Source organism: Orcinus orca, chromosome 15, assembly GCF_937001465.1.
Source record: "Orcinus orca chromosome 15, mOrcOrc1.1, whole genome shotgun sequence".
Classification (NCBI taxonomy): Eukaryota; Metazoa; Chordata; class Mammalia; order Artiodactyla; family Delphinidae; genus Orcinus; species Orcinus orca.
In genome coordinates, this window is record NC_064573.1 from 82,156,057 (window position 1) to 82,183,947 (window position 27,891).

General features: G+C 49.4%; 1 protein-coding gene across 6 annotated transcripts; it reads left to right on the forward strand.

The window, feature by feature from the left end:
- Window positions 1-1,278: 1,278 nt before the first annotated feature.
- On the forward strand, window positions 1,279-27,645 carry LRRC43 (leucine rich repeat containing 43). 6 transcript variants are annotated; one of them, XM_049698102.1, is made up of 13 exons: window positions 1,279-1,846; window positions 13,321-13,581; window positions 14,197-14,307; window positions 17,843-17,982; window positions 20,022-20,260; window positions 20,952-21,139; window positions 21,855-22,078; window positions 22,291-22,432; window positions 22,598-22,765; window positions 22,851-23,036; window positions 23,337-23,373; window positions 23,494-23,541; window positions 27,528-27,645. In XM_049698102.1, exons 2-13 carry the CDS (start codon window positions 13,522-13,524, stop codon window positions 27,629-27,631), a joined length of 1,647 nt encoding a protein of 548 aa, XP_049554059.1. In that variant the 5' UTR covers window positions 1,279-1,846; window positions 13,321-13,521; the 3' UTR covers window positions 27,632-27,645. The 6 variants fall into 6 exon arrangements, with proteins under 6 accessions (XP_049554059.1, XP_033296763.1, XP_033296764.1 ...); XM_033440872.2 differs by lacking the exons at window positions 1,279-1,846; window positions 27,528-27,645 and adding exons at window positions 12,132-12,275; window positions 26,346-27,448; XM_049698101.1 differs by lacking the exon at window positions 1,279-1,846 and adding an exon at window positions 12,142-12,275.
- The last annotated feature ends 246 nt before the right edge of the window (window positions 27,646-27,891 follow it).

Below are 27,891 nucleotides of genomic sequence, written 5' to 3' on the forward strand. Positions count from 1 at the left end.
CCTCTTCCTCCCCCACTTCCCCTTACGGGCTTGTCTGCGGATAAACCTTTCTTCGCGGCGAATCCCGTCTCCGGATCTGCGCCTCGGATGGCCTCGACTAACACAGGTTGCTTCCACTCTTGTTTCCTTGTTTGTTTTCTCATTAATGCTGTTATGAACACGTCAGTGTGTATATCCTGTCCCAGTTACGATCATCTCCTTAGGAAATTCCGTGAGCAGAGAATACCCGGGGAGGGTTCCCCAGTGAGGGATAGCATCCTTTTATAAGACGGGCACCTGTTTCCAGAAGTGGGTGAGTAGGCCTTTCACTGCCTCGTCATCAAGCCCGAGCTCTTGTAAAACCTCTGCTGATTGGATGGGCGGGAAAGAGAGCCTTCTGTTTATTTGCCTTTCTCGGTTACTCAGTGAGGTTCAGCCGAGTTTCACATTTACGGGCTGTTTGATTTCTTGTTTTCACATTGAAGCATTTCTTTCTCCTCTCCCCTCTCCTCCTCCTCTCTTCTCTCTCTCGTTATCCGTTGCCTTGTCTATTTCCTTTTGATTTTTCCTCTCGTGTTTTAAATCTCCAGAATAAGAATATGACCTTGCTTAAAAGTGTTTTTCTTACAGCTTTATGTTCCTGACTCTTCCTTTATAAATTGAGCAAGTTTTAGCTCTAAAGTTTGAGCTCGGTCTCAAAAAGTTCCCCCTGAAAAAAGTAAGTCCTATTATCATATTCGTGTTTTCTTCTCTGTGACCCTTGATTACTTGTTTTCCTCTTCTCTGTGAGTCAGCGGCACTTGATTTTTTTTTTTTTAATTTTTAAATTTTTGGCTGCATTGAGTCTTCATTGCTGCACGCAGGCTTTCTCTAGTTGCGGCGAGCGGGGGCTACTCTTCGTTGCGGTGTGTGGGCTTCTCATTGCGGTGGCTTCTCTTGTTGTGGAGCACGGGCTCTAGGCGCGAGGTCTTCAGTAGTTGCAGCACGCAGGCTCAGTAGTTGTGGCACTTGGGCCCTAGAGTGTGCAGGCTCAGTAGTTGTGTCTCGCAGGCTCTAGAGCACAGGCTCAGTAGTTGTGGCCCACGGGCTTAGTTGCTCCGCGGCGTGTGGGATCTTCCCGGACCAGGGATTGAACCCTTGTCCACTTCATTGGCAGGTGGATTCTTAACCACTGCGCCACCAGGGAAGTCCCCTGGATTTTTTTTTTAAATGTTTTATTTTGAAATAAATTTAGAAATACAGCAAAGTTATAGATAGTACAGAGTTCCCATACACCCTTCTCCAGTTTCTCCTAAACGTGAAGTCTTACATAACCCAGCCACATCTATCAAAACTAAGAAATTAACACTAGTACAGGCTTAATTTGGGTTTTTCCACCAGTTTTTTCACTAATATCTTTTTCAAATCCCCTCCAAGATTGCATCCAATGATCATGTCCCCTTGGTCTCCACTCTGTGATCATTTCTCTGTCTTCCTCGATCTTCCTGACCCTGACCCTTTTGAAGAGGACTGGTCAGGGTTTCTGCAGATTATCCCACAATTTGGGTGTGTCTGATATCTTCTCAGGAGGACGCTGGGCTTGTGGATTTGGGGGAAGAGTCCCACAGAGGTGAGGGGGTGCCCTTCCCATCATGATGTATCGGGAGCACCCGACACCCTGACTGGAGGTGTTTATGTCACTACAGGTGGTGTTGACCTTGCCCCCTTGCTCAGGGAGGTGTCAGCCGTGTCTCCGCCGCTGAGTCGCTGTCTTTTGCTTCCCTACTCTGTGCTTGAGAAGCAAGCCACCGTCCAGCCTACTGTCAAGGGGAGTGGTGTCCAGCTGCACCTCCTGGAGGGGGCATATCAAAGAATTCGTGGACGCAAGGTAAAACCACCCCAATAATTAGTAAATATTGGGGGGCTGTGCAAATTTCCTGTTTCTCCTCCATTTCCCCCATTAATTTCGGCTTTCGTCTGTGTGTCTTGTCTGCGGCAATTACTGCTGTGGTGCTTCATGGTGATTTTCCTCATTTCTATGTTTATCAACTAGAATTCTGTAAGGAGCATTTTTTCCTTTTCTTCTATTCATTTATTTATATCACTACAGAGTAGTAGATGTTAGTTTTATTCTTTGGGAGGACATATGCTCATCTTTCTGCCTCATTTCCCTCTTTGGGATAATTTTTCTAATAATAGTAAAGGTGTTCCAATATAGGACAGTCAAAAAGAACGATAGATGTCCAGCCAACCACAGTGGGTGTTTGTGGAAGGATTGACCAAAACAGTGTCACTGGGGGCTGGGACATTCGGGGGCTTCACAAGCCTGGTGTGGGTCTGGAGTAGAAATACCCACAAGAGGGGCTTCCCTGGTGGTCCGGTAGTTAGGACTCGGTGCTTTCACTGCCGTGGCCCGAGTCCAGTCCTTGGTCAGTGTACTAAGATCCTGCAAGCTGTGTGGCATGGCCGAAAAAGAAAAAGAAAACAGAAATGCCCACAAAAGTGAGAATGAGAAGAAACCAAGGCTGGACTGCATATCTCGGAGTCCTAACCTCGTGCCCCTCACACAAGAACTTGGGCAAATCATACTGTCTCTCTGGGCTTCAGTTTCCTCCCAGTTAAGGTGAAGATGAAGGTGCTGGTCAACTCAGGATCAGTGGTTCTCAGGCTGGAGCGTGCATGTGAATCACCTGGCGGTTTCGTTCAAGCGCAGGTTGCCGGCTGCACCCCCAAAGTGTCGGATGCAGTAGGTCTGGGGTGGGGCCCAAGGATTTGCATTTCTAACGTGTTGCCTGGTGATGCTGTTGACCCAGAGAGGACACTTGGAGAACCGTCGGTCCAGATGATCTCTCAGAACCGTTAACAGCCGTGGACTCATCTCTTCAAATGATTCAGTCCTTGGCCCTGGCTATGAAGTTACTAGTGAAATGATGGAACAGACCTTTGCAGGAGCAGAGGCACCGGAAATCCAGTGGGGTATCAGGCAGTACCAGACACATGAATGATTGCTCTGTGCCAGGCATGGTATTAAGTGCCTCAAAGACCTAGTTGCTGCCCAGGGAGGGACAGAGTTTGGCAGAGTGGTGAAGAGTAGCCTTGAATCTGGGTGCCGCCACTTAACAGCCATGTGGCCTTGGACAAGTGACAGAAATGACTTCTTGCCTCGGTTTCCCCCCTATACAAAGAGGACAAGAGTGGAACTTACAAGCCCTGGCAAGAAAATGCCCAGTGAAAGGTTATTGCTGCTAGAATTAATATTCTTTGCACTAAGCCTGTCCGATGAGGAGAAATAGCAGTGACAGAGAGTGGCTGTTTCTACAACACGTCCCAAGCCCCCTTAGCCGAACACTACCTGCCTGGATTCCCAGTCACCAGTTTTCACCCACACACAAAATGCAAAACAGAGTATGAGAAAAATCAATATCATTTATTAAATAGTTTCCAAGCGCTCCTCCAAGGACCATTAACAATCTCAATATGATAAATATCAATAAATTAACATAGCTGCCACCTCCTGCCATCCCAAGAGTATAATAAGATTTAAGTCTTCAGACGAAAAACATTCTATAAATAACAATGACATAACTTGGAATCTTTTTCAAGGTAGCTCATACATTTATATCTCAGTCCTCCCAGGACTGGCAATTTCGAGGCTTCATTGAGATTATAATTAGAATAATTTACTTAATAACTCACAGCAGAATTCTCACACTTAGCTGTCACTCTTTTTTTTTTTTTTTTTAAGGCTTCACGCATTTCTGCCATTCCAAAAGGACCAGGTTCAACCAGATGGCTTTAAATGACCTACTGGGCTCCAGTGTTCAATGATTTAAACAGATCAGGCACTCTGAAAACTTTTTTTTTTTTTTTTTTTTATTTGCGGTACGCGGGCCTCTCACTGTTGTGGCCTCTCCCGTTGCGGAGCACAGGCTCTGGACGCGCAGGCTCAGCGGCCATGGCTCACGGGCCCAGCCGCTCCGCGGCATGTGGGATCCTCCCGGACGGGGGCACGAACCTGCGTCCCCTGCATCGGCAGGCGGACTCTCAACCACTGCGCCACCAGGGAAGCCCTGAAAACTTTTTAAAAATAGACACGATGAAGCTTTTACATTTAAAGCTATCTGTGGGCACAGAAACTTTTGTTTCTGGTTCATGTCGAAACTCGAGTTTACTGAGATGGTCTATGAGGGCAACAACTTGAGCTTTGTTATCGAAAAGTGGTTTGATCGCTCTGCAATAAGGCAAGGTGGCTGAGCTGTCGATGTTGTATGGCAGTTGGGGGTTCAGAGTGAAACACGGCATCTGGTACTGGCTGGATTCCGGCACTCCGCTCTCTTCCTGCTGCTGTGTGAGGAGGAGGGAAAGTGGGTGAGCATTAGTTTTGCAAAACAGCCAGAAATCCCGACAACTAAGGCCTGAATGCCTCCTCTGTGAAGGGCCTGGGCAGTGCTTTCCCCTCACCAGCTCATCTAGTCGGGGCTACAACCCTGCGAGGCTGTGACCGTCACTCTCCCCATCCCCAGAAGAAATTGAAGCTCGGTTTGTTTGTGAAGCTGGTGCAAGATCAGGTGGCACAGCAAGACTCCAACCCACATTAGGCAGCAATTCCAAAGCCTGTGCTAATAACCGCTGCCCCACCCACCTCCTCTGCCCCACCCACCTCCTCTGCCCCACCCACCTCCTCTGCCCCATCTGGCCAAGGACTGCACAGCCTTGTGTGCAGTCTCAGAGAGGTGGGGAAGAGGAAAGCACCTGGGTTTCCATGCCGCTCGTTGCTCTTTGTGACTCTGTGTTAAAGTCATTATATCTCCCGCTCACAGAGGGGGATTCATGCTTCTCTGGAAAGGCCTCCAAGATGCCAGGGAGAGTTTATCCAAACGCCCTATGGACTCCAAAACACGCCCTCTCCCATCCCTCTTCCTAAGGACTAGAAGCACCTCATCAGCCTGAGCTGCCTGGTCACCTGAGCTAACAACCTCCGCCTTTGTGTCTGTAGAAGCCAAGGCTAAGCTTTAAATGCCAGAATGGAAGGGAAGAGCGAGGCCAATTTCACGAAACGTTTCCACATGTTGTTATCTGTTTGTCTAGTCAAAGCTGCCTAAGAGCTTCGGTCTTGACCACGACCCTGAGAAACTGAAAGAGCATTTATATTTATTCAGCCTCATACTTTCCCAACCGTGGGTCAGGCTCAGCAGAGCCTCTGCTAGAAGCCGCCTGTGTCCTAATTAGATAAAGTAGCACGCACATAAGACACCTAGTTTGTGAACAGCCCTGATCTGCTGTAAGAGACACTCTTTGTGACCCACACAAGCATTTTAACATCCTGCATTCGTGGGCTATCGTTTTCAGCTTAGGCTGGCGTTGGCCGCTCCTTGGGGGGCTGCTGAATAGGTGGGGGAGATGGCCCATCTCTAGGGATGTGCTGTGGGAGGGAAAATCATCTACTATTACTGCAGACTGAATATGTTAGGGATGAACAGCCTACTAAAGCCGCAGTGCGTGAGAAATTGTTGCGTTTGGGGCTGTCCGGGCTAATCTCTGCCTCTGACCTCACACCCTCATACAAATTCCATCCTAGCCTGTCCAGTTGTTCCCAATCCTTCCTGGTGTATCCACAGCCCTAGCTTCTGGTCTGAAAAGAGTAGGCTTCTTCTGGGGGCAATGGAAGGCATTTTAAAGAAATGGCTTAGAAAAGAAATCTCGAGGGCACTTACGTAGTCATTCAAGAGTTTCTCAAACGAGGACCGTAATTCCTTGATTATAGATTGTTGTTTATCTGGTCCTAGCACATAGGGTGCCGTATGGGAGGACAGCAAGGCTCCCGAACGGCACAGCAGGAACAGGGCAAACCTGGCAGATCCTGGAGAAAGAGGGTGATGCCGGGAGGAGCAGAGGCCACACACCCCAGCCCCCCCCGCCCCCACTGGCTTCAAGCGCTCAAGCCGTTGTTGAGCAGTGGCTGAGCCCCTCCAGTCTTCCTCTATGTCTGGTGAGATCCAACTGTGCCCCGCGGCCGCGGCACCCTGTGGTACCTGCGTGGGAGACCGTGGCGGGAGAGAGCGAGGCTGCTTCAGCAACAGCCCCTGGAGCCAGATGTGCTCGCCGTGGTCTTCAGGAGCTATATAAAGGGCCAATGGCGAGGAAGATCACTGTCCCACCCATGGCAAAATCATTACTCAGCTTTTTCCCAGAAAACACTTTCAAAAGTCTGCCACCCAAGGCTGGGTGAAAGCAGGGCTGGAAGGAAATGCTGAGGTTACCCTCAAGGTGGGCAGACGCCTGATTCAGTACAGATACACACAGGCACACACAGGAAGGCATACACGTCTTCGCCATTTCTTCTTGGAAGGAGCTTGTTGATTTGACTAGAAGTCCCGGGGTTGACAGGCACAGCCCCCAAGGAACATGTGACTAACCGGAGTTGAGGGTCAGTGCTCCACAGGGAATTTCTGGGGAGGGTCATGGTGAGCACATGTAGGCGTAAAGCTGGCACGAAGTTTGTAAAATGTATTATCTCTGGAAATTTCTGAAGCGTGCCGTGCCAGAACATGGGGAAGGCCCTGACAACCACCGTGGATGTGGTTAGTCAAAGCCTTCATCTCCACTCTGCTTGGCCTTGAACATCATTGGATTCTCCATGGTGTCTTTGCAACTGTAGGCCTAGAACCAGAATCCATGCTCCAGAGTTATTTGTTGAAATCACTTATTCGTAGTTTGAGTGCCAACTTTGACCAGATACTCTTCTCGGGTCTCAGAAATGATGGCAAAAAAGTTAGACAAGGTCTTTGCCTTCAGGAAGCTGGTGTTCTAGTGGACAAGGAGCAGACAACAAACACCATTAATAAACAAGAATGTAACAGGTAATGAAAAGAGCCATACACATAAAACAAGGGATGAGATAGAGCGTGATGGGTGACACACTCTAAGTCAGGGGATCAGGAAAAGTCTCTCAGATGAGATACCATTGAAGCTGAGACCTGAAAGATGAGAAGGAGCCTGCTGTGGGAAGATCTGGGGAAAGAGTGTTCCAAGCAGGGGAGACCCTAGTGCAACAATGAGCTTGATGTGTCTGAGAGTGGGAAGCAGGTCATGGTAGCTGGAGTGAAGTGAGAGAAGGAGAGGGTGGTGGAGAGCTGGGCAGAGGCCAGGTCACAGAGGGCTTTAAAGAACTTGGGTTTACTTCCAAGTGTGATAAGGCACCACTGCATGGCTGTAGCTGGGAAAATATAGGCTCTGGTGTACTTTAAAGGGTGAGAAAGGTGTAGGCTGCTGAGCGGAGAATGGATTGTGTGATCCAAGATGGAAGCAGAGGAACCAGTTAGAAGGTTATGAAGCAGTCTAGGAGAGAGATGATGGTGGCTTGGATTAGGGTGGAGTGGATGAAGATGGAGTCTACAGAACTGGCTGGTGGACTGGTGTGGAGATGAACTGAAGAGAGGACTCAAGGGTGACTCCTGGGATTTTGATAAAGCAGGTGAGTGGTTAATGTGCCATGGGGGAAAAGTCTGGAGATGAGAAATCAAGAGTCCTGTTTGGAATGACTTGAGTTCGAGATGCCCACTGGGCATCTATTTAATGTCAAGCCAGCCATTGGATAAAAGTCAAGAGCTCAGAGATGAGGTCGGACCTGGGTGGTTCATAGAACCCAGTGCACAACGGAAGAGACAGCCAGCAACCCCCTTCCACCCTTAACCCAAGTCCCCCTCTAGTCGTTGCCGTCTCTTGCCTCTTCTTATCCAAGCTTCTTGACAGAGAGATCTAGACTCATTTTTACCTCACTTCCCAAACTGCCACAGTATGGTTTTCATCCCAATAATTCAAAACCCTCTAGAAAAGTCCACAGTAGGTAAAATTTTGGCCCCATGACTTTCACCCTCTGGTGTTTACTCCCACAATTATGTTACATTACACGGCAGAGGGGACTTTGCAGATGTAACTCAGGTTACTAATCAGTTGACCTTAAGATAGGTTGACTACCAGGTGGGTCCAATATTGTCACATGAGCCTTAAAAACAAAGAGGAAGGAAGAAGAAGTGAGAGGGACTCAAAGCATGAGAAAGACTCAACTGCCATTGCTGGCTTGAAGATGGAGGGGGCCAGGTGGAAAGCAGGGGAAGAAACTGAATTTGGCCAACAACCCGTGAGTTTGGAAGAGGTCCCTGGGTCCCAGGTGAGAACTGCAGCCCCAGCTGACACCTTGACGTTAGCCTGGTAAGACCCCAAGGAGAGAATAGAATCTAGTTACACCCTGCTGGACTCCTGACCTACAGAAACTGTAGGACAGTAACTTTGTGGTCTTAAACTGGTAAATTTATGGTATTTGTGAGAAACGGTATAGTCTCTAGTGACCTCATATTGTCAATGTTACTGGGTTCTTTTCAGCCTTTGTTTGACTTAATCCCTTCATGGTATGCAATAATGCCAACTACTTCCTCCTTGAAAACTTTTTTTCCCCTCTCCTTTCGTGACGTTATCCTGATGTATATATATATATATTTTTTTAAATGTTTATTTATTTATTTGGCTACACCAGGTATTTAGTTGTGGCATGCAGGATCTTTTAGTTGTGGCATGTGGGATCTAGTTCCCTGACCAGGGATCGAACCTGGGCCCCCTGCATTGGGAGCAGGGAGTCTTAACCTCTGTACCACCAGGGAGGTCCCCTCCTGATATGTTTTGGATATCAGCCTCAGACAGTGCCTTCTGAGGCTGAATCATCTTCCTGCTTGGCCCTTTAATGGACATGCCTCCAGGGGCCCCACGCTTGGTCTGTTCCTCACACTTTAATGTCTCTCTCCTTCAGATCTAAATGTCCAACTGCCCAATGGATATCACCTGGACCTCACACTCGACATAGCCAAAGACCAGGATCTAAACCAGGGTAATAGTGAGAGTGGAGATGAAGATGTGTGGACAGATTGCTGAAACCTGTAAGAGGTAGAATCCAGTGTTTAGGAGGTGATTGGTTGGATCTAGGGAGAATGGAAAGGGAGGAATTGAGGACGACTTCCAGGTCTCTTGTTTGGGCAACTAAATAGATGGTGTTGCTCAAAACTGAGAGAGGATTACAGGGCTCGGGTGCTGTGAAGAATTCAGTCATTGACATGGGGAGGTGGAAGTGTTGTGGAACCCTCAGGTGAAGATGTACAGCAGGCCACTGGACATCTGGATATGGAGCTGGAAGGAAGGAATCAGAGACATCCATTTGGGTGCCACCTGTATATTGTGTTGATAAAACTAGAAGCCTACAAGAGAGGACCAGTGTGAGTTGTGTAAGTCAAGTGTGGAGCCCTGGGGCACACCTTCATTAACGGAACAGGTACAGGAAGAGGATTTAGTCTAAAACACCAAGGAGACATCCTCAAGAGGGAAAGAAATGTACTAGAAAAACATGTGGTCATGGAACAAGATGAGAAGTGGTTTTCAAGAAGGAGGAAACGATTGGCACCAGCAAAAGCTGCGGAGAGGTCAGATAAGATAAAGGCTGAAGAGATACACTAGGTTTGAGAATATGAGGTCACTGGGAACTTTGCTAGGGGAGTTTGAATAAATTGTTGGGGGGGCAGAAGCCATACTGTGGTGATTTTGGAACTGAGGAAAAACTAAAACCACCCAGTTGTGTTACCAAAACCCCAGGAGTCCTCCCTGGTTCATCTCTTTGATGTGTTTATATCACTGTAGATTCTTGGATACTGGTTTTATTCTTTAAAATGACGTGTGGATCCCTTTTTGTCTTATTTCCCAGTTTTGGAAATTTTTTCTCATAGCAGTAAAGGTGTTCTAATATAGGACAGTCAAAAAGAATGACAGATGTCCACAAGAGTGGGTGGTTTTGAAAGGATCACAATCAACAAATTGAACTTCCTCAAAATTAAAAAAATTTTTTCTCTTCTAAACACCCTGTTAAGAGGATGAAAAGACAAGCCTAGACTAGGAGGAAAATGTTTACCGAACGCAAATCTGACAAAGGAGTTGTGAGCAGAATGTATAAAGGATGCTCAAAACTCAATTTTATGGGTTAGGCAGTGGTTTCTTCTTACTATTTTTTAAAATATTTATTTATTTGGCTGCACTGGGTCTTAGTTGCAGCGTGCAATCTTCAGTGCAGCATGCGGGATCTAGTTCCCTGACCAGGGATCGAACCCGGGACCCCTGCATTGGGAGCGCAGAGTCTTTGCCACTGGACCACCAGGGAAGTTCCTAGGCAGTTGTTTCTTAAAATGACACAAAAAGCACAAGCAACCAAGAAAAAACATAAATTACATCTCATCGAAGTTAAACACTTTTGTTTGTCAAGGGACACTACCAAGAAAGTGAAAGACAAGCCACAGAACGGGAGAAAATCATGGACAAGACAGGGGGCTAGTATCCAGAATATATAAAAACTCAACCCAATTTAAAAATGACCAAAGTATTCGAATAGACATTTCTCCAGAGAAGATACACAAGTGGCCAATAAGCACATGAAAAGCTGTTCAACATCATTAGTCAGGCATCAGGTAACTGCAAATAAAACCCACAATGAGCTACCACTTCACACCTATTAAGATGGCTATAGTTTTTGTAAACATAAAATAATCAGTGTTGGTGAGGATATGAAAAAATTGGAACCCCCGTATATTGCTGGTAGAAATGTAAAATGGTGCGGTTTCTGTGTAAAACACTTTGGCAGTTCCTCAAAATGTTAAACATAGGGCTTCCCTGGTGGTGCAGCGGTTCAGAATCCACCCGCCAATGCAGGGGACGCAGATTCCATCCCCGGTCTGGGAAGATCCCACATGCCGCGGAGGAACTAAGGCCGTGTGCCACAACTACTGAGCCTGCGCTCTAGAGCCCCCGAGCCACAACTATTGAGCCTGCGTGACACAACTACTGAAGCCTGTGCGCCTAGAGCCTGTGCTCCACAACAAGAGAAGCCACCGGAGAAGCCTGAGCATCGCGACGAAGAGTAGCCTCTGCTTGCATCTAGAGAACGCCCGTGCGCAGCAACGAAGATCCAATGCAGCCAAAGAAAAAAAAAAAAAGTTAAACATAGAGTTACCATATGACCCAGCAATTTCATTCCTAGGTATCTACCTAAGAGAAATGAAAACATATGTTTATACCAAACTTGTACACAAATGTTCACAGCAGCATTGTTCGTAAGAGTCAAAAAGTGGAAACAACTCAAATGTCCATCAACTGATGAATGGATAAACAAAATGCCTGCTACCCATATATAGAAAATTATTCAGCCATAAGAAGGAATGCAGCACTGACACATGCTACAACACAGATGAACCTTGAAACCATTATGCTGTGAAAGAAGCCAGTCATGGAAGGACAAATACTGTGTCACTCCACTTACATGAAATATCTAGAAGATGCAACTACAGAGAAAGAAAGCATATTGGTGGTTGACAGGGACTGGGCCAATGGGGGCGTGGGGCTTGACTGCTAATGGGTGGTGCTTCCTTTTGGGGTGAGGAAAACGTTGAAAATTAGATTACAGTGACAGCTGCACTATGAATATAGTGGCCCTGTGAATATACAAAAAACCACAGAATTGTACACTTTAAACGGGTGAATTTTAGTTATGTAAATTAGATCGCAATCAAGAAGTTGCCTTTCCAAATTATAGGCACCAGAATCATCTTACCCCATTAATTTCACGAACCGGTGCCCAGGAGTCCCTAGAATGTCGGGCAGTGGGCTAGGTGCTGGGAGGATGGAGAGATGAATGAGATTGGACGAGTCTGAAATGGGGCCTTGGTGCTAAACGGGTTGTATAGTTGGGCAGTGATTAAAACCCCTAACTCAGGGATTAAAGAAATCCACCTTAGAATCCACTGATGAGAGTGTTCAGATTATTGGGCCGTGGGCTCATTTCTCCTCTCCAGTTCTGCCAAACAGGGATGAGAATTAACACTTTATTCCGAGGGGGTTCGGAGTAGAAATAGAAACAGATTAACAACTGGGAAGCGCTCAATACCTGCTGGGGGCCCCCAAGGCTATAACCCCCAGGCTGTGGTGGGGAAGTGTATTTTTAACCCAGCGAACGTGGGGCTGAGTCGGGGTCTCAGATTCCCGGCTGGGGAAAATTTCGCCCGCAAGGGGAGGAAGTGGGTTTCACGAGGGCCGGCGCGGGCGCGCGCCCCCGCTTGCTGGAGCACGCGCCCGGCCCTGGCGCACGCGCGCGTCCTGGCGGTTGCCTAGCAACCGGGTGGCGTGGAGAACGCGCGATCATGGAGCCGCCCGCCCTGACAGTGAGCGCCGCGGTCCGGGAGCACCTGCGGAAGTTGTGTCTGCACGAGTTCCCGTGCGGCACGGGCAGCTGGGTGCGGGCGCTGGCGGGGCGGCTGGAGGAGGGGCTCGGAGCTCTGGGGGACGGAGGGGACTGACCAGGGGCCAGGCCGGGGCCTAGGGGCGGAGAGCGGGGTCGGGGTGGTGCTGGCCCCGGGTGCTGAGCGGGCCGCCAGCCCCAGGAGTTGGCTGGTCTCGAGAAACCTGAGAGGATGTTTGCGTCTGGGCGTTTAGGGAGCGTCCTGACCGGGGTGGTGGGGGGATGGGGATGGATTGTGGGAACAGGGACACTGCAGGGGTGGACGGGATAGGCCCCCCGGGGCCTGTGGGCGCTGACGCAGGGTGGAGGGCAGGGACCCCCCCCCCCACCATCACCACCAGAGCAGGACCCCATCCTGAGCGCATCAGGCGGATCTGGGGCAGGCGACTGGCTGTCTTAAAAACACGGGGCTCCTTTGGGGTGAAAAGCTCATCCTGAGAGCAAGGCTTGCAGTTAGGACCCTGCTGTGCTGTGGCCACAGGGGCCATCCTCATCACCTAAGTGCACAAGGAGCATGACATTGAGAACCCGGGGCTTCCCAGGTGTGCCCGGAAGTCTTGAGTCCTGAAGGGTTCCCGGGGACTTGGTGGGAAGCTGGGGCCCCACCTACTCTTGTCGGCTGGTGTCCAGTTTTATAGAAGAGAAAACTGAGATACCAATCAAGGAACTAATTTATTTGTTTCAACAACAAACATGGATTGGGCACCTACTATGTGCCTGGCATTGTGCTGAACTTGGGGGTTTCATAGATAGATGTCTCTCAAGAGGAAGGAGTGGGAGAGAGTAAACTCCAGGACCGAAATCTTTCATCCTCCACTTATGGCATCTAAAGGTTCTGAATTTACCTTTGCAGGCTTTGCCGCCTGTTCTTCAAAAACCTTTCCTTGGCTCGTTACAGCCCACAGATTGCCTTTTGCACCTCCTGGCTTCTAAACTCTCCCTGATTGTCCTGTTTAACAATCGATTCCGTTTTGAGAGTTTTGAGTCCTTGAGAGGGGCTGAGTCATAACGAGAGAAATTCTCTGCCTCCACCTCTGCAGAATAAGTCGCGCTTTCTTCCTCAAACTTACCGAGCATGGCGGGAGCTGATCCCCCGAGAGGAGGACGCTGTGGGCCCCGGGGAGGAGACGGTGGATGCCCTGCTGGGCCTGGTCTGCAGCCCCCACTCACCCTGGGCCCTGCTGGAGGGCTCCAGCGCTGAGGACCGTTTTCTGAGAGAGCTGGCCATCCAGAATCCCCTGATGCTCAAAGACAGCTTCTTCTACACCTACTTCAGGTCGCTACGGGTGGTGGACAAGCAGGTGAGCACTGGGGGCGAACACCAGGTACAGGGTTGGTGTTGGGGGGGCCATTCCCCTTACAGGCCTTGGTGGTAAGACCTAGCTCTGCCCTCCCCTGATTAATCTCACCAGCTTGTCCACAGAGCAGGGCCAACAATCCTGGCGAGCTGGCCTAGTCTGTTACCCCGGAGAAGGCAGGCCCAGCCGGGAAGGGCCCCTAGTGTCCTTGAAGCCAAAGTCAGCTGAGGATTCACAGACAGACCCCTGAAGCTTCTGGTCTGACCCTGCTGGGTGTGAACTAGAATGATTCCTTAAGACCATAGGATTCACTGTGGCTCTGGGGTGGACAGCGGAGAAGATGGGCTTCCTGGCTTCAGGAGCTGACAGTCCAACAAGGGACACAGGACATGAGCTGGAAGTTGTCCAACACCTACAGTCAGAGGAGGGGTGAGGGTTGAGAGGTGACAGGCCACCGCGGCGGCCGAGGCACTCGAATCCTGGCAGGAAAGGCGTGCAAGAGAAGAAAGGGTTTGGGGTGTGGGGCGGTCACTCTCTGCAGATGCACGTGCCATTGCCGTCCTCACTCCAGTGCTGCCTCACGCACTGGAGCTCTGTGCTCCCTTTCCTCCCTTCCAGGTGAGCCTGGTGGACAAGGACCTCCTGAAATTTGTGAAGCTTGAAGAGTTGGTGCTGAGTGCTAATCAAATCAAGGAGATTGACACCACCAACCTGCCCCCAACTCTCAAGGTAAAGGAGCCCAGGTTCCATTCCAGGTCTTGGAGCCAATGCTGCCCAGAGGCCCTGCCCCTCCTCTGCCCCCCGCCCCCCACAGAAGGTTTGGCCATCGTGACTGTGCTAAGGGCCAGCCTCAGGCTTTGGAGAGGTAGGCCTGATCCCTCAAAAAGTTAAACCTAGAATTTCCACGTGACCCAGCAATTCCCTTCCTAGGTATACACCCCAAAGAATACAAGGCAGGAATCAGACAGATTCCTGTACGCCAGTGTTCACAGCAGCGCTATTCACAATAGCCAGCAGGTGGACACAGCCCGCTTGTTATCAGCAGATGAATGGAGCGGCAAAATGTGGTCTATCCACACCGTCGTAAAAAGGAATGACATATGTACAACATGGATGACCTCGAAAACATGATGCTGAGTGAAGGAGGCCGGACACAAAAGGCCACGTATTAGATGATTGCACTGCATGAAATATCTAGAAGAGGCAAATCCATAGAGACAGAAAGTAGATTAGTGGTTACCAGGGGGAGGGATTGGGGAGTTATAGCTTAATGGGTACACAGTTTCTGTTTGAGTAATGAAAAATTTTGGAAATGGATAGTAATGATGGTTGTACATTAAGTGAACGTACTTAATGCTGCTGAATTGTCCACTTAAAAAGGGTTGAAATGGCAAATTATATACATTTTACCACAATAGAAAAGTTTTAAAAAGAGGTAGGCCAGGCTTTTTTTTTTAAGAATACTTTATTTTTAATAAATTTATTTATTTTTGGCTGTGTTGGGTCTTCACTGCTGCGCGTGGGCTTTCTCTAGTTGTGGCGAGCGGGGGCTACTCTTCGTTGCGGTGCGTGGGCTTCTCATTGTGGTGGCTTCTCTTGTTGTGGAGCACGGGCTCTAGGCGCACGGGCTTCAGTAGTTGTGGCACGCTGGCTCAGTAGTTATGGCTCGTGGCCTCTAGAGCACAGGCTCAGTAGTTGTGCCTCACGGGCTTAGTTGTTCCACGGCATGTGGGATCTTCCCAGACCAGGGCTCGAACCCGTGTCCCCTGCATCCGCAGGCAGATTCTTTTTTTTTTTTTTTTTGCGGTACGTGGGCCCCTCACTGCTGCGTCCTCTCCCGTTGTGGAGCACAGGCTCCAGACACGCAGGCTCAGCGGCCATGGCTCACGGGCCCAGCCGCTCTGCGGCACGTGGGATCCTCCCAGACAGGGGCACGAACCCGTGTCCCCTGCATCGGCAGGCAGACTCTCAACCTCTGCGCCACCAGGGAAGCCCCAAAAAGAGGTAGGCCAGGCTTTATTACGAGTCTTCAGCTGAGCATATCAAAATGGTCTCAATTTTAAATTAAATGCTGAGACTAGTAGATTTTGTGGCAGAAGAGGCTCAGAAGTATGGCTCAGTACTGGGCTCAAGAAGAAAGCGGGTAAGGCCTTGGAGGAGAAATACAAGAACTCTGTTATCTTCGGGTTTATTCCCTATTCCAGCCAGGGGCCCTTTGGCTTTGCCAGAGACAACTGTCATGAGTCGAGAAATTGCAAAAATGTTAACTCGGGGCTTCCCTGGTGGCGCAGTGGTTATGAATCTGCCTGTCAATGCAGGGGACACAGGTTCAAGCCCTGGCCCGGGAAGATCCCACGTGCCGCGGAGCAACTAAGCCCGTGCACCGCAACTACTGAGCCTGTGCGCCTACAGCCCATGCTCCACGACAAGAGAAGCCACCACAATGAGAAGCCCGCGCACCGCAATGAAGAGTAGCCTCCGCTCGCCACAACTAGAGAAAGCCCACGCGCAGCAACGAAGACCCAACACAGCCAAAAATAAAAATAAATAAATTTTTAAAAAGTGTTAACTCGTTTCCTTTCCCACTCTCTCCGACATCACCTCCACTCCATATTTTAAAGTTTCCTTCACAACAGGAAAAGAAACTTTTTTTTTAATTTTTAAGATTAATTTTTATTGCAGTATAGTTGCTTTACAATGTTGTGTTAGTTTCTACTGTACAGCAAAATGAATCAGTTATATGTATACATATATCCCCTCTTTTTTGGATTTTGGTCCCATTTAGGTCACCACAGTGCATTAAGTAGAGTTCCCTGTGCTCTACAGTATGTTCTCAGTAGTTACCTATTTTATACATAGTATCAATAGTGTATATATGTCAATCCCAATCTCCCAATTCCTACCACCCCCACTTTCCCCCTTGGTAGCCATACATTTGTTCTCTACATCTGCGTCTATTTCTGCTTTGCAAATAAGATCATCTATACCATCTTTCTAGATTCCACATATATGCATTAATATATGATATTTGTTTTTCTCTTTCCGACTTACTTCACTCTGTATGACACTCTCTAGGTCCATCCATGTCTCCGTAAATGACCGAGTTTCGTTCTTTTTATGGTTGAGTAATATTCCATTGTATATATGTACCACATCTTCTTTATCCATTCCTCTGTTGATGGACAGTTAGGTTCCTTCCATGTCCAGGCTACTGTAAATAGTGCTTCAATGAACATTGGGGTGCATGTGTCTTTTTGAATTATGGTTTTCTCAGGGTATATGCCCAGTACTGGGATTGCTGGGTTGTATGGTAATTCTATTTTTAGTTTTTTAAGGTACCTCCATACTGTTCTCCATAGTGGCTGTATCAATTTACATTCCCACCAACAGTGCAAGAGGGTTCCCTTTTCTCCCCACCCTCTCCAGCATTTATTGTTTGTAGATTTTTTTTTAATTTATTTATTTTTGGCTGTGTTGGGTCTTCGTTGCTGCGTGCGGGTTTTTCTCTAGTTGTGGAGAGTGGGGGCTGCTCTTCATTGCGGTGCGCAGGCCTCTCGTTGCGGCGGCCTCTCTTCTTGCGGAGCACGGGCTCTAGGCGCACGGGCCTCAGCAGTTGTGGCTCGTGAGCTCTAGAGCGCAGGCCCAGTAACTGAGTCACACAGGCCCAGTTGCCCCACGGCATGTGGGATCTTCCAGGACCAGGGCTCGAACCTGTGTCCTCTGCATTGGCAGGTGGATTTCTAACCACTGCGCCACCAGGGAAGCCCTGTTTGTAGATTTTTTTAAATGATGGCCATTCTGACCGGTGTGAGATGATACCTCACTGTAGTTTTGATTTGCATTTCTCTAATGATTAGTGATGTTGAGCATCTTTTCTTGTGCCTCTTAGCCATCTGTATGCTCACTTTGGAGAAATGTCTATTTAGGTCTTCCGCCCCGCCCATTTTTTGATTGGGTTATTGGTTTTTTTAAATATTGAGCTGCATGAGCTGTTTGTATATTTTGGATATTAATCTTTCGTCAGTTGCTTCATTTGCAAATATTTTCTCCCTTTCTGAGGGTTGTCTTTTCATCTGAAAAGAAACTTTCTGACACCTGCTGCGGGAATATTTTCTTCCAGGATTCTTAGAAGGGGGTCCAGGTGGGCACAGGGAGACGAGGCATGAGTACTTCGTAATTCCTCTCCTGAGTTGCCCAGGGTGGAAGCAGGGAGTGGGTTCCGTTTTGTCTGGGCTCATGGGCTGTCTTTCCACCCGCATCGCAGGTGCTGGAGCTCTACGGCAACAAGATGACCAGCATGGAGTGTCTGTGCACCCACCCGCCCCCAAGGCTCCAGCACTTGGGGTTGGGTCACAACAAGCTTCTGGGCCCCCTGGAGAGTCTATACGTCACCAGTGATTACTGGTAACTCAGGAGCCCCACGTGGAAAGAGGGAGGGAGGGGTCGAGCATTAGATTTGGGCCATTCTATGCTGGTGACTTGGAGAACTCAGCTTTGCTCTTTTCTATAATAACTCCTGGTTGACTGCTAAGTCCGGACCTAGGATTTATTTCTCTGACCCAATAAACAAAAAACCCCCTGAGGCCCAGGGAAGGACACCAAGAGGTAGTGGGAATGAGTGGGATCTTCTGCTTCAGGGTTTCTGTTGACACTCAGGCCAGCTAATTCTTGGTTGTGAGGGCCGTCCTGGGCACTGCTGTAGGTGGAGCAGAACCCCTGGCCTCTACCCACCAGATGCCAGTAGCACCCACCCCACACCAGCTGCGACAGCCAGCAGGTCTCCAGACAGCACCACATGTCCACTGGGGGGCAAAACCACCCCCAGCTGAGAACTGCTGCCCTACAGACAGCTCTCGGTTAGACCTTGTCTTCTTGGTGGGTGAGCAGTGGGAAACTGAAACGCCGGATCTGAGGAGTCTCAGGGCCTCAGATACCATCCGTGAAAATCCATCGGGAAGCGGGGCCAGGGAGGCCTGTCAGAGAAGCTCTGAGGATTCCTGGGGCTCAGCATCCTGGGCAGCACTTCCCCGGGCTGACGTTCATGACTGTTCCTTTTTTCACAGCCCAGAAGGGGCACGAGGCGCAGGGCAACATCGCTGTCCTGTTTCCCAGGCCTCCTGGGAACGTGCTCGTGGAAGGTCCGTCTCTCTGACCCTAATTTCCTCCTTCCTCCCCTTTCCCTACTCTTGGCCAAGCTGCATCTTCACAGCCTTGGCCGTGTACAATTCCGGATCCCTTCCCTCCACTGACCTCAGCCGTCAGGGTGTGTAGCACAGGAAGGAAACATACACTTTGGACTTCGTGTGACAGCTGAGTTCAGGCTCGTACCATGGACAGAGTTCTAAGTGTTCTGGGTTTTGATTTGGAAAACAGACTTCCGGTAACGTAACCTGCTTCATGCTGAGTATGGATTTCATAGCAACACATGCGTGTGTGAAACCTCCGTCTTTTGCTGTTTTGAATTTAAAAGGATTCACTTCCTGCGAATCAATTTTGCTGAGGTTTCCACCAGTTCTCTTGAAGGAGGCTGATATTGGGTAGAATCTGTGTGCCGGTCAGCATGAAACGTTCTTCTCCGGTGTTTTCGTCACTGGCTGGCCAACGTCGCGGGCAGGATGGGAGGGGGGAGGGAGGGGAGTTGAAGTTCCTGAACTCCACAGCTGGGAGGCCATCACACGTGATGGCGGGATTGTGTGATGCCTAGTCCCCTCGTGGGTTTGGGTTCTGTTTGTTTGTTTTTGCACCTCTGTTCTCAGGGCTGAAATTGATTTGCTTTCTGCTTTGTGCAGCAGGAAGGCCCTCTCCTCCAGGTCGGGGTGCAGGGCACCTCCTCTGTCCTCACCGGCCAGTTCTTCTTCACCCATGTCCCCCAGGAAATGAACCAGATGGCTTCCTGTGGTCATGCGCTGGTCTGACTCTGGAGAGCGTCCTCCAGCTTTAGACCCCTCGAGCCTCATGCACCCTCTTCCCAGGCCCCCCTATTTACCGACCTCTCCTACCCCCACCCACTGCTCCTCCGCTCAGAGGCTCCCCTCCACCTTCCTCGCCAGTTTGTCCCTCTCTGCTGAGAGCCTTCTAGATGCACAACCCCGTATTAGGCTCTATGGGAGATAGACGGTTAACTGAGAAGAGGTCTGTATACGTAGAAGTCCGGTAGAGGCGGGATGTGTTGGCGGCCACCTCTATGCCACAGTAAGGAGGGAGGCCACTGGGAGAACCAGGAACCCCTTCCCAACAGGGGGGCTAACCCAGGTCAAGGGCAGCACAAGGCTTGAGAGTCGAGCATGGGCACAGCCTCCCATCCCGTCCTCAGCCCCAGGTCTTGTCCATCAGGGACTCGGGGTGCTGGGGGATGCAGGTACCGTGGCAAGATCACAGCTACCTGTCCCCACCCCTTTGCTTACCTGGCCTCTTGACTTCCGGCGGTCCCACTCACCTTCCAGGCCCAACCTCATCTCCCTGGACCTGAGCTTCAACGACCTGACGGACCTGCAGGGCATGGTGTCCGGCCTCCAAACGCTGCAGCGCCTGAGGTTGCTCGTGCTGCAGGGGAACCCGCTGGCCCTGGTGCCCTGCTACCGGGGCTTCATCATCGACGGCCTGTCTGGCCTCTGCGTGCTGGACGACATCACCGTGGCACCCAGCGAGAAGCATCTGTTCCGTGGGCTCAGCCACAGCGGGGGTGAGGGAGCCGATGTGCAGGGCAGGGTGGGGGGCTAGGGGGACCTGCTGGCCCGACCATCACCCTACTGGCTGCACGTGTCTGTCTGTCATCCAGCTCCCTGGCTGACCCAGACCCTGGTCAGGTGTAGGTCACCTTCTTGGTCAGAGTTCTCTCCCAGATTTTGATCGTCGTGATTGAGATTTGGCGACAGAAATGGTAGGGAGGCTGGGACCACCACAGTCCCCTCCCTTCCTAGACAAATGGGAAACATTCTTTGAATTAGTTTCTTGGCGTCCGTGGTGGCTTGAGATCACCCCCTTGTGGCTCACAGCACAAGCTGCACCAGAGCCTTCTCAAGGTCAGGGTGACAAAACATTGATAAAAATAGCTACGCCTACTGAGTACCAGCACGGGCTAAGGTAACATAGTCTCCATCTGTAACTCTCCTGCAAAGAGGCTACTACCATTCCCATTTTACACGTCAGGAAAACAAGGCTTAAGAGTGGCCTCTTGCCCAAAAGAGACTTACCCCAAATCACGGGTGTGTTGAACTTGGTAGAGCTGGGATTCGAACCCAAGTCTGCAGAGTGAGGCTCAGCCCTGTTCGGAAGAAAGAAGGCAGGAGCTGAGCTCGCCTGCCCTCCCCTGCTGTCTGCCTGCCCAGTCCCTCCCCGCAGCTCCCCTCACCCCTGCCCGTTCCCCCCTGCAGATCTCCTGGCGCATGAGGCGCGGTTAGTGGTGACTGTTGGACATGTCAGAGGGGTTCTGGACTCCTCGGTCTTGGACCTGGAACCAGGGCCCCAAGGCCCTTTCATCACTTACAGCTATTATGTAACATACGAGTTTGTGGAAGATGAGGAAGGCGAAGGAGATGAATACGGCCGCGTGCTGGCTGAGGTGTGTCCGTGGGGGCTCTGCTCTCGGGTCCTCAGGGGCTCCTGTGCAGGCACAACGGCTTTGGGGACCCAGGAAAACCCTTAACGTGGATCTTTCCAATTCATACCCTACTCTGAGCAGGAAACTGGCTTCCGCTCAGCCTGTTTCTTGCAGCTGGAGTAATTCTCAACTGTGTTCACCCCTTCCCATCCCCCCTGAAATGGGAGCAAAGGACATAACAAGGGAGCAGCCCAGAGTTTTGCGACTAGGCTGCTGGCTTCCCCACCACGTTCTCCAGCTGCCCCTACACCTCCTGGCTCCCTTCCTGTCACAAGAAAACCCAACGGTGTCATCCCACTAGGAGAAATGCCTGGGGCCAGGACTTCCCTGGCGGGCCAGTGGTTAAGACTGCGCTTCCATTGCAGGCGGCGCGGGTTCGATCCCCGGTCGGGGAACTAAGGTCCCATGTACCGCAGGGCGTGGCCAAAAGAACCAAAAATATACGAGGGTCCCCAGCTCATGTGGAAGTTGTTACTATTTTTACTGTTAACATAGAACTTTCAGGAAAAAACAGGACTGGTAATTTTTTTTATAACTTCCTGCCTCCTAAGTCCACATGTTTGCTTTGCTTCACATCCATCAAACACTGGTGCCCATTTACACCACGTTCGCATAGTGTCAGGTGAGAGCTCTGAGGCCAGCGGCCCTGGACGTGTTTTCGTGTCTTCTGTGGCAGATCGTCAAGCCCCTGCCCAGCACGGAACAGCTGGGTGAGGACATTCCCAAAGAGCCCATCAAAGAGGCTGAAGACTCTGTAGGGTCTGGGCTGGCCTCCCAGTCCCAGTCCAGGGAGCTGGAGGAGTCCGGCGCCTCAGCGCCCTTGCCGCGGCCCATGGACTCTGCGGAAGAGCAGGCCAAGCTGCGGCCGCGCCTGGATCCCCGGCTCTGGCCATCCCCGGGGTAAGGATGCTCACCGGGCTGGGAACAGGGCCCAGACCACACCTGCGTTTATCGTTCTGCATTCTACTCTGTCCCCTGCCCTCCCTGACCCCGCAGCCTCACGCTGTGCCCACATGTGCACATCTTCTCAAAGTGCCCTCCCAGCCTTGTCCCTGGTCCCCAGCACAGCCCCCTGGGTGATGGCCCCCATGTCTCCATCTCCCCTCCCCAAGGACAGTTCTCTTTAGCACAGTCCGCAAGCCCTGGTCTGACGTCATCCCCTGCAACTACGAGATGCAGCACGTGCTCAAGGACCTGGTGCGGCTCAAGGCCTTCCTGCTCTCAGGGACCACCGTCACCATCGTGGAGGAGAAGGTGGAAGGCTGGAATTCTCCAGGGGTGGTCTTTGACTTCTCTGAACCACTTCTCCTCTGTTCCGCTCTTCTGTCGGGCATCTGTAGCCCTGCTCCCTTGTTGGCAGGGTCTCGGTGCCTTTCCAGAAAGATCCTGGCTAGCTCCAACCCAGCTTCTGTCCCCTAGATTCTCTCCTGGCCTGCGGTGCCGCCTTCCCCCAACAGTCCCTCGGCTGCTAAGAAGGGAAAGGGAGAGAAGGACAAGAAAGGGAAGGAGAAAGACAAGGAAGAGAAAAACAAGAAGGGAAAAGATGGGAAAGACAAAGCAGGCAAAGGGGAGAAAGAACCAGCCAAGGTGCCTCTGTGTGGGGCGGCCGGGGGCGGGGCTGCTCCCTCGGTCCCCTGCTCCCCGCTTCCACTCGCCCAGCCTCTCCCCACAGGAGCAGAAGGGGAGCAAGAAGAAGGAGCTTCGTAAGGATCTGCGCCAGGACCCGCCCGTCCTCCGGGTGCTGGGCAGTGGCCCGGTGGACCTGGAGCCCCTGCTCTCTGGGGAGCCATTCGTGTCCACCGTGTGCAACTTCGGGGTGGTCCGTACCTTGGAGACCGACAGGCTGACGCTTTACAGGGTACAGCAGTGCCCCTGGCCTCCCCTGCCCACAGAAGCCTGGCCAGGCTGTGGGAGGGAGGGGGAGGCGGGGAGGGGGAGGGGGCCAGAACCACAGGAGGGGGCGCTGGAGGGGTGACGCAGCAAGGGTCACCTGCATGGTGGGCGGCCTTCTCGAGTGCGAGGGGCCAGGCAAGCGGGCAGGTCGGGCAGCTGCTCCCCAGGAGACCAGGAGAGGCCCTGGTGGGGGTGAGAGCACCCACCCTTTCCCCAGCATCCCCCCACTCCAGCAAGGAACTTATTTTGTGGTTCTTCCTCTCAGGATTCAAAGAAGAAGAAGGGTGAGAAAGCTAAAAATGGTAAGACCGATGATGGTAACAGGGCAGGGGGTGTTTACTGAGGACCAGTCCTAGTCCGTTCAGGTCGCTGTGAAATTCCACAGCGTGGGTGGCGTGTAAACAACAGACATTTATTTCCAGCTGCTCTGGAGGCCAGGAAGTCAAAGACCAAGTTGTCAGCAGCGTCAGGTGAGAGTCCTGTTCCTGGTTCGCGCCTTCTTCCTGGGTCCTCACCTGGCGGAAGGGACCAGCGGTCTCCCTCTGCCCTCATGATGTAACCGCCTTCCAAAGGCCCCGCCTCCTAATATCATCACCTTTGGGGGCTGGGATTTCAACATATGAATTTGGGGAAGGGCACAAATATAGCAGGACTTGCTGAGGGATCAGCCTGATTGGGGACCAAAGGAATGGAAGGATGGAGAATCATATCTTCCAGCCGGTGGGAGGGAGGGCCATGTCTACCCTGATGAACAAACCCTGTGTCTTCCCTGCAGCCCTGCTGCGGTCATGACATGGGCAGGACAGGCATTCTGGGGTAGGGGCCAGGAGGGAATGAGTAGGGAGGCCCAGGGTTGGGAGTGTCCAGGGTCCTTCTGGCTCAGCGGTGGTCCTGGTTAGCCCTCCCTTATAAGGAGCCTGGACTTGTTGTATGGGCAGTGGCAGCATTGAAATAGGTAAGTTTTAGATTTAATTTTTTTTAAGATTTATTTATTATTTTATTTATTTTTGGCTGCATCGGGTCTTAGTTGAGTCATGCGGGATCTTCGTTGAGGTGCATGAGCTTCTCTCTAGTTGTGGCGTGCAGGCTCCAGGGCACGTGGGCATTGTAGTTTGCAGCAGGCAGGCTCTCTAGTTGAGGCGCGCAAGCTCAGTAGTTGTGGCGCGTGGGCTTAGTTGCCCCGTGGCATGTGGGATCTTAGTTCCCTGACCAGGGATCAAACCCGTGTCCCCTGCATTGTAAGGCGGATTCTTTACCACTGGACCACCAGGGAAGTCCCTAGATTTAATTTTTAGAACTGTCTGGCTTGGAGGGAGAGGTAGGAGACAGGTCACTCAGCTGGGAGACTGCTGCAAAAGTCTAAAGCAAGTCCACAGCAGCCCGATTCAGAACAGCCAAAAAGTGGAAACAGCCCAAATGGCTATCAGCGGATGAAAGGATAAACAAAATGTGGTCCATCCATACAATGGGATATTATTCCGTCACAAAGAGGATTGAAGCACTGACATGTCCTAAACCACAGATAAACCTTGAAAACTCAATGCTAAGGGAAAGAAGCCAGACACAAAAGACCACATAACGATTTTATATGAAATGTGGAGAATTGTCAAATCCATAGAGACAGAAAGTAGATTAGTGGTTGCCTGGGGGCAGGGGAAGGAGGGAATGGGGCATGACTGCTTAGTGGGTGCGGGTTTTCCATTTGGGGTGACGAAAATGCTCTGAAATGAGCCGTGATGGTTGCACAACATCGTAAATATACTAAAAGCCCCTGAACTGTACCTTTTTTATTTTTTCACACACACACTGTATTTTATTTTTACAAGAGATAAATAAACTGACACCAAGCATTGTAAATGAATGACCATAACAAAAGCAACAATGATTGCAATTACCAAACACAACAAAGGGTTATAGTTAATAAGCCAACAAAGGAGAGAAAATAGGGATTATAAAAATATTCAGTTAATCTGAAGGTGGAAACAGAAAAAACAAAGAACATATGGGATAAATAGAAAACAGCAAGATGGTAGACTTAAACCCAATTATATTGAGTCACATGAAATATAAATGGTCTAAACACCCAGTTAAAAGGCAGAGATGATCAGATTGGATAAAAAAGTAAGACCAAGCTATCCGCCTATCAGAAACCCTCTTTAAATATAAAGATACAAAAATATAAGAAATAAAAAGGATGGAAAAAGATATTCATGCTAACACTAATCAAAAGAAAATGGGAGTAGCTGCATTAATATCAGACAAAGTAGATTTCAGAGCAAAGACTATTACCAGGGATAAAGAGGGTCATTTCATAATAAAGGAGTCAGTTCATTGGGAGGATGTAACAGTCCTTAGCGTGTATGCACCTAATCATTGTTTCAAAATACATGAAACAAAAGCTGATAGAAGTACAAGGAGAAAGAGACAAATCCAAAATTATATTCAGAGATTTCAGCACAAATAAGTAATTGATAGAACAAATAGAAAAATCAATAAGCATGTAGAAGACTTGAATCACACTCTGCCAATTAACTTGAGCTAACTGACAGCTACAGAGCACTCCATCCAATCACACACACACACACACACACACACACACACACACACACACACACATTCTTTAAGTGCACACAGAACTGAGATATTCTATAACCTGGGCCATAAAGCAAGTCTCAATAAGTTTAAAAGAATTCAAGTCATATAAAGTATCCTCTATGACTACAGTGGAATTAAACAGAAAAATATTTGCAAAATCCCCCAATTTTTAGAAACTAAATAACACACTTCTAAATAAGCTATGGGTCAAAGAAGAAATCAAAAGGGAAATTAGAAAGTATTTTGAACTGAATGGAAATAAAAATACAAAATGCCAAAATTAGTAGGATATAACAAAGCAGTATTTAGAGAGAAATTTATTGCACTAAATGCATATATTAGAAAAGCTTCTAAAACTAATAAGTGAGTTTAACAGGGTTGCAGAATACAGGGTCAGTATTCAAAAAATGTTTCCATATATGAGCAATGAACAATCAGATATCACAAATTTTAAATAATACCATTTACAATAGCATTATCAATAGAAGTTCTATATGTTGAAAACTATAAAATGTTACTGAGAGAAACCAGACCTAAATCGGTGGAGATATATACTATGTACATAAATCAGGAGATTCAACATTGTTAAGATGTTGGTTTTCCTCAGATTGATCTACAGTCAATAAAATCTCAATCATAACCCTGGAGGGATTTTTTTTTTTCATTTTTTTTTTGGTAGAAATCAGCAAGCTGATTCTCAAGTTCATATAGAAATTCAAAGGATCTAGAACAGCCAAAACAACTTTGAAAAAGAACAAAGGACTTAACACTACTGGAATTGAAGACCCAGACAAATATGGACATGAGATTTGTGATTGAATCCTTGGGTTAAAATGGTTTTAAACAAAACTTTTTTTTTTTTTTTTACATTTTTGCAAATTTCTTTAATGTCTGGCTTAATTGAGGAAGCCATATTTGCATAACTGCTTCTGCAGTCAGTCTCTGTGATGTGTTGCTGTAGTTGAAGTGTATGAAGAAAATCTAACCTCACGTGGACATCTACTTGGAAAAGAGGGAAATATTTTAATAGGCTTTTAAATAACTGTGGATATTCCTCTTTGCATGAGACTTGACAACTAGTAGTTTTTTAAAGGTTGTTACAGTGTGAAAACAATCTATATGGATGAATTTTTTCATAATCAGTTATGTTAAATTAATCCATTGGTCTACATTGCCTTTTTTGTTTTTAACATTGCATTTTGAATGGCTATCTTACCCATGCACAATTGTTAACATCTGGCAATTGTTATTGGTAAAGTACTGGTTCACTGAGTTATGCAGATCTTCCAAATGTTGACACATTTTTTTTTTATCCATTATCCAAAAATCGCGTTCTTTATCATCAACCATAACATCAGAAAAGTCTTTTGAGTATTGGAAAACTGTTAAGTCCATGGTGGCAGATACAGTGTTACAAAGTTCTAGTTTCTACTTGAAAGTTCAAATGTTATAAATGTATTTATCAAAATGCTTTCAGTTGTTTTCCCTGAAGTGCCAGGCTTCATTCTTTTTTTAGAAAATATCTGACAAATATTCACGTCGAAATAACCATATTTTGTCAGCGTACTTTCAAGTGAAAAAGATGTTCCAAGAAAAAGCAGCTAGTTCATCTTGTAATTCAAACTGAGACGTGTTAAATGATCTAGTTAGATGTGATTTAATTTTATTCCTTATTACGGTGAAGACCCGAGGGCGGAATCTGATTCTGAAACCGTGCTGGCCTCGGGACGGCGGAGGTCACATCTGCGTTTCCGGGACGTGTCGTGAGCTGGCCCGGGATGGTCCGGCACTGCCAGCCCGCTCATCGCTCCGGATTCACACTTTCATATTTCTTCAGAAATAAGAAAATCTTTGGTTTTAGTGTACGAAAGCGACTACCGTCCCGATCCCCTGACTGTGGAGATCCAGATCCAGCTGATCCAGGGCCACTCGACGGAGGAGGCGCTTCGGATGCTTGTCCCGTAGGGCGCGGGATTAAAGGTTGTTCTGACACCGCGGCTCCGCGTCTGTCCAGCCGCCGCCGCGCGTCCGGGGAGCGGGGTGCTGGCCGTGGGGAGGAGCGGGGAGGGGGCCTGGCCGGGAGGAGCGGGGGAATGGCCGTGGCGAGCGGGGAGCCTGGCCGTGGGGAGCGGGGGTGGAGCTGGCCAGGGAGGAGAGGAAAGCTGGCCGGAGGAGGCGGGGGGCTGGCCGGGGAGAGCGGGGTCGGCCTCCCCCGGGAGGGCTCC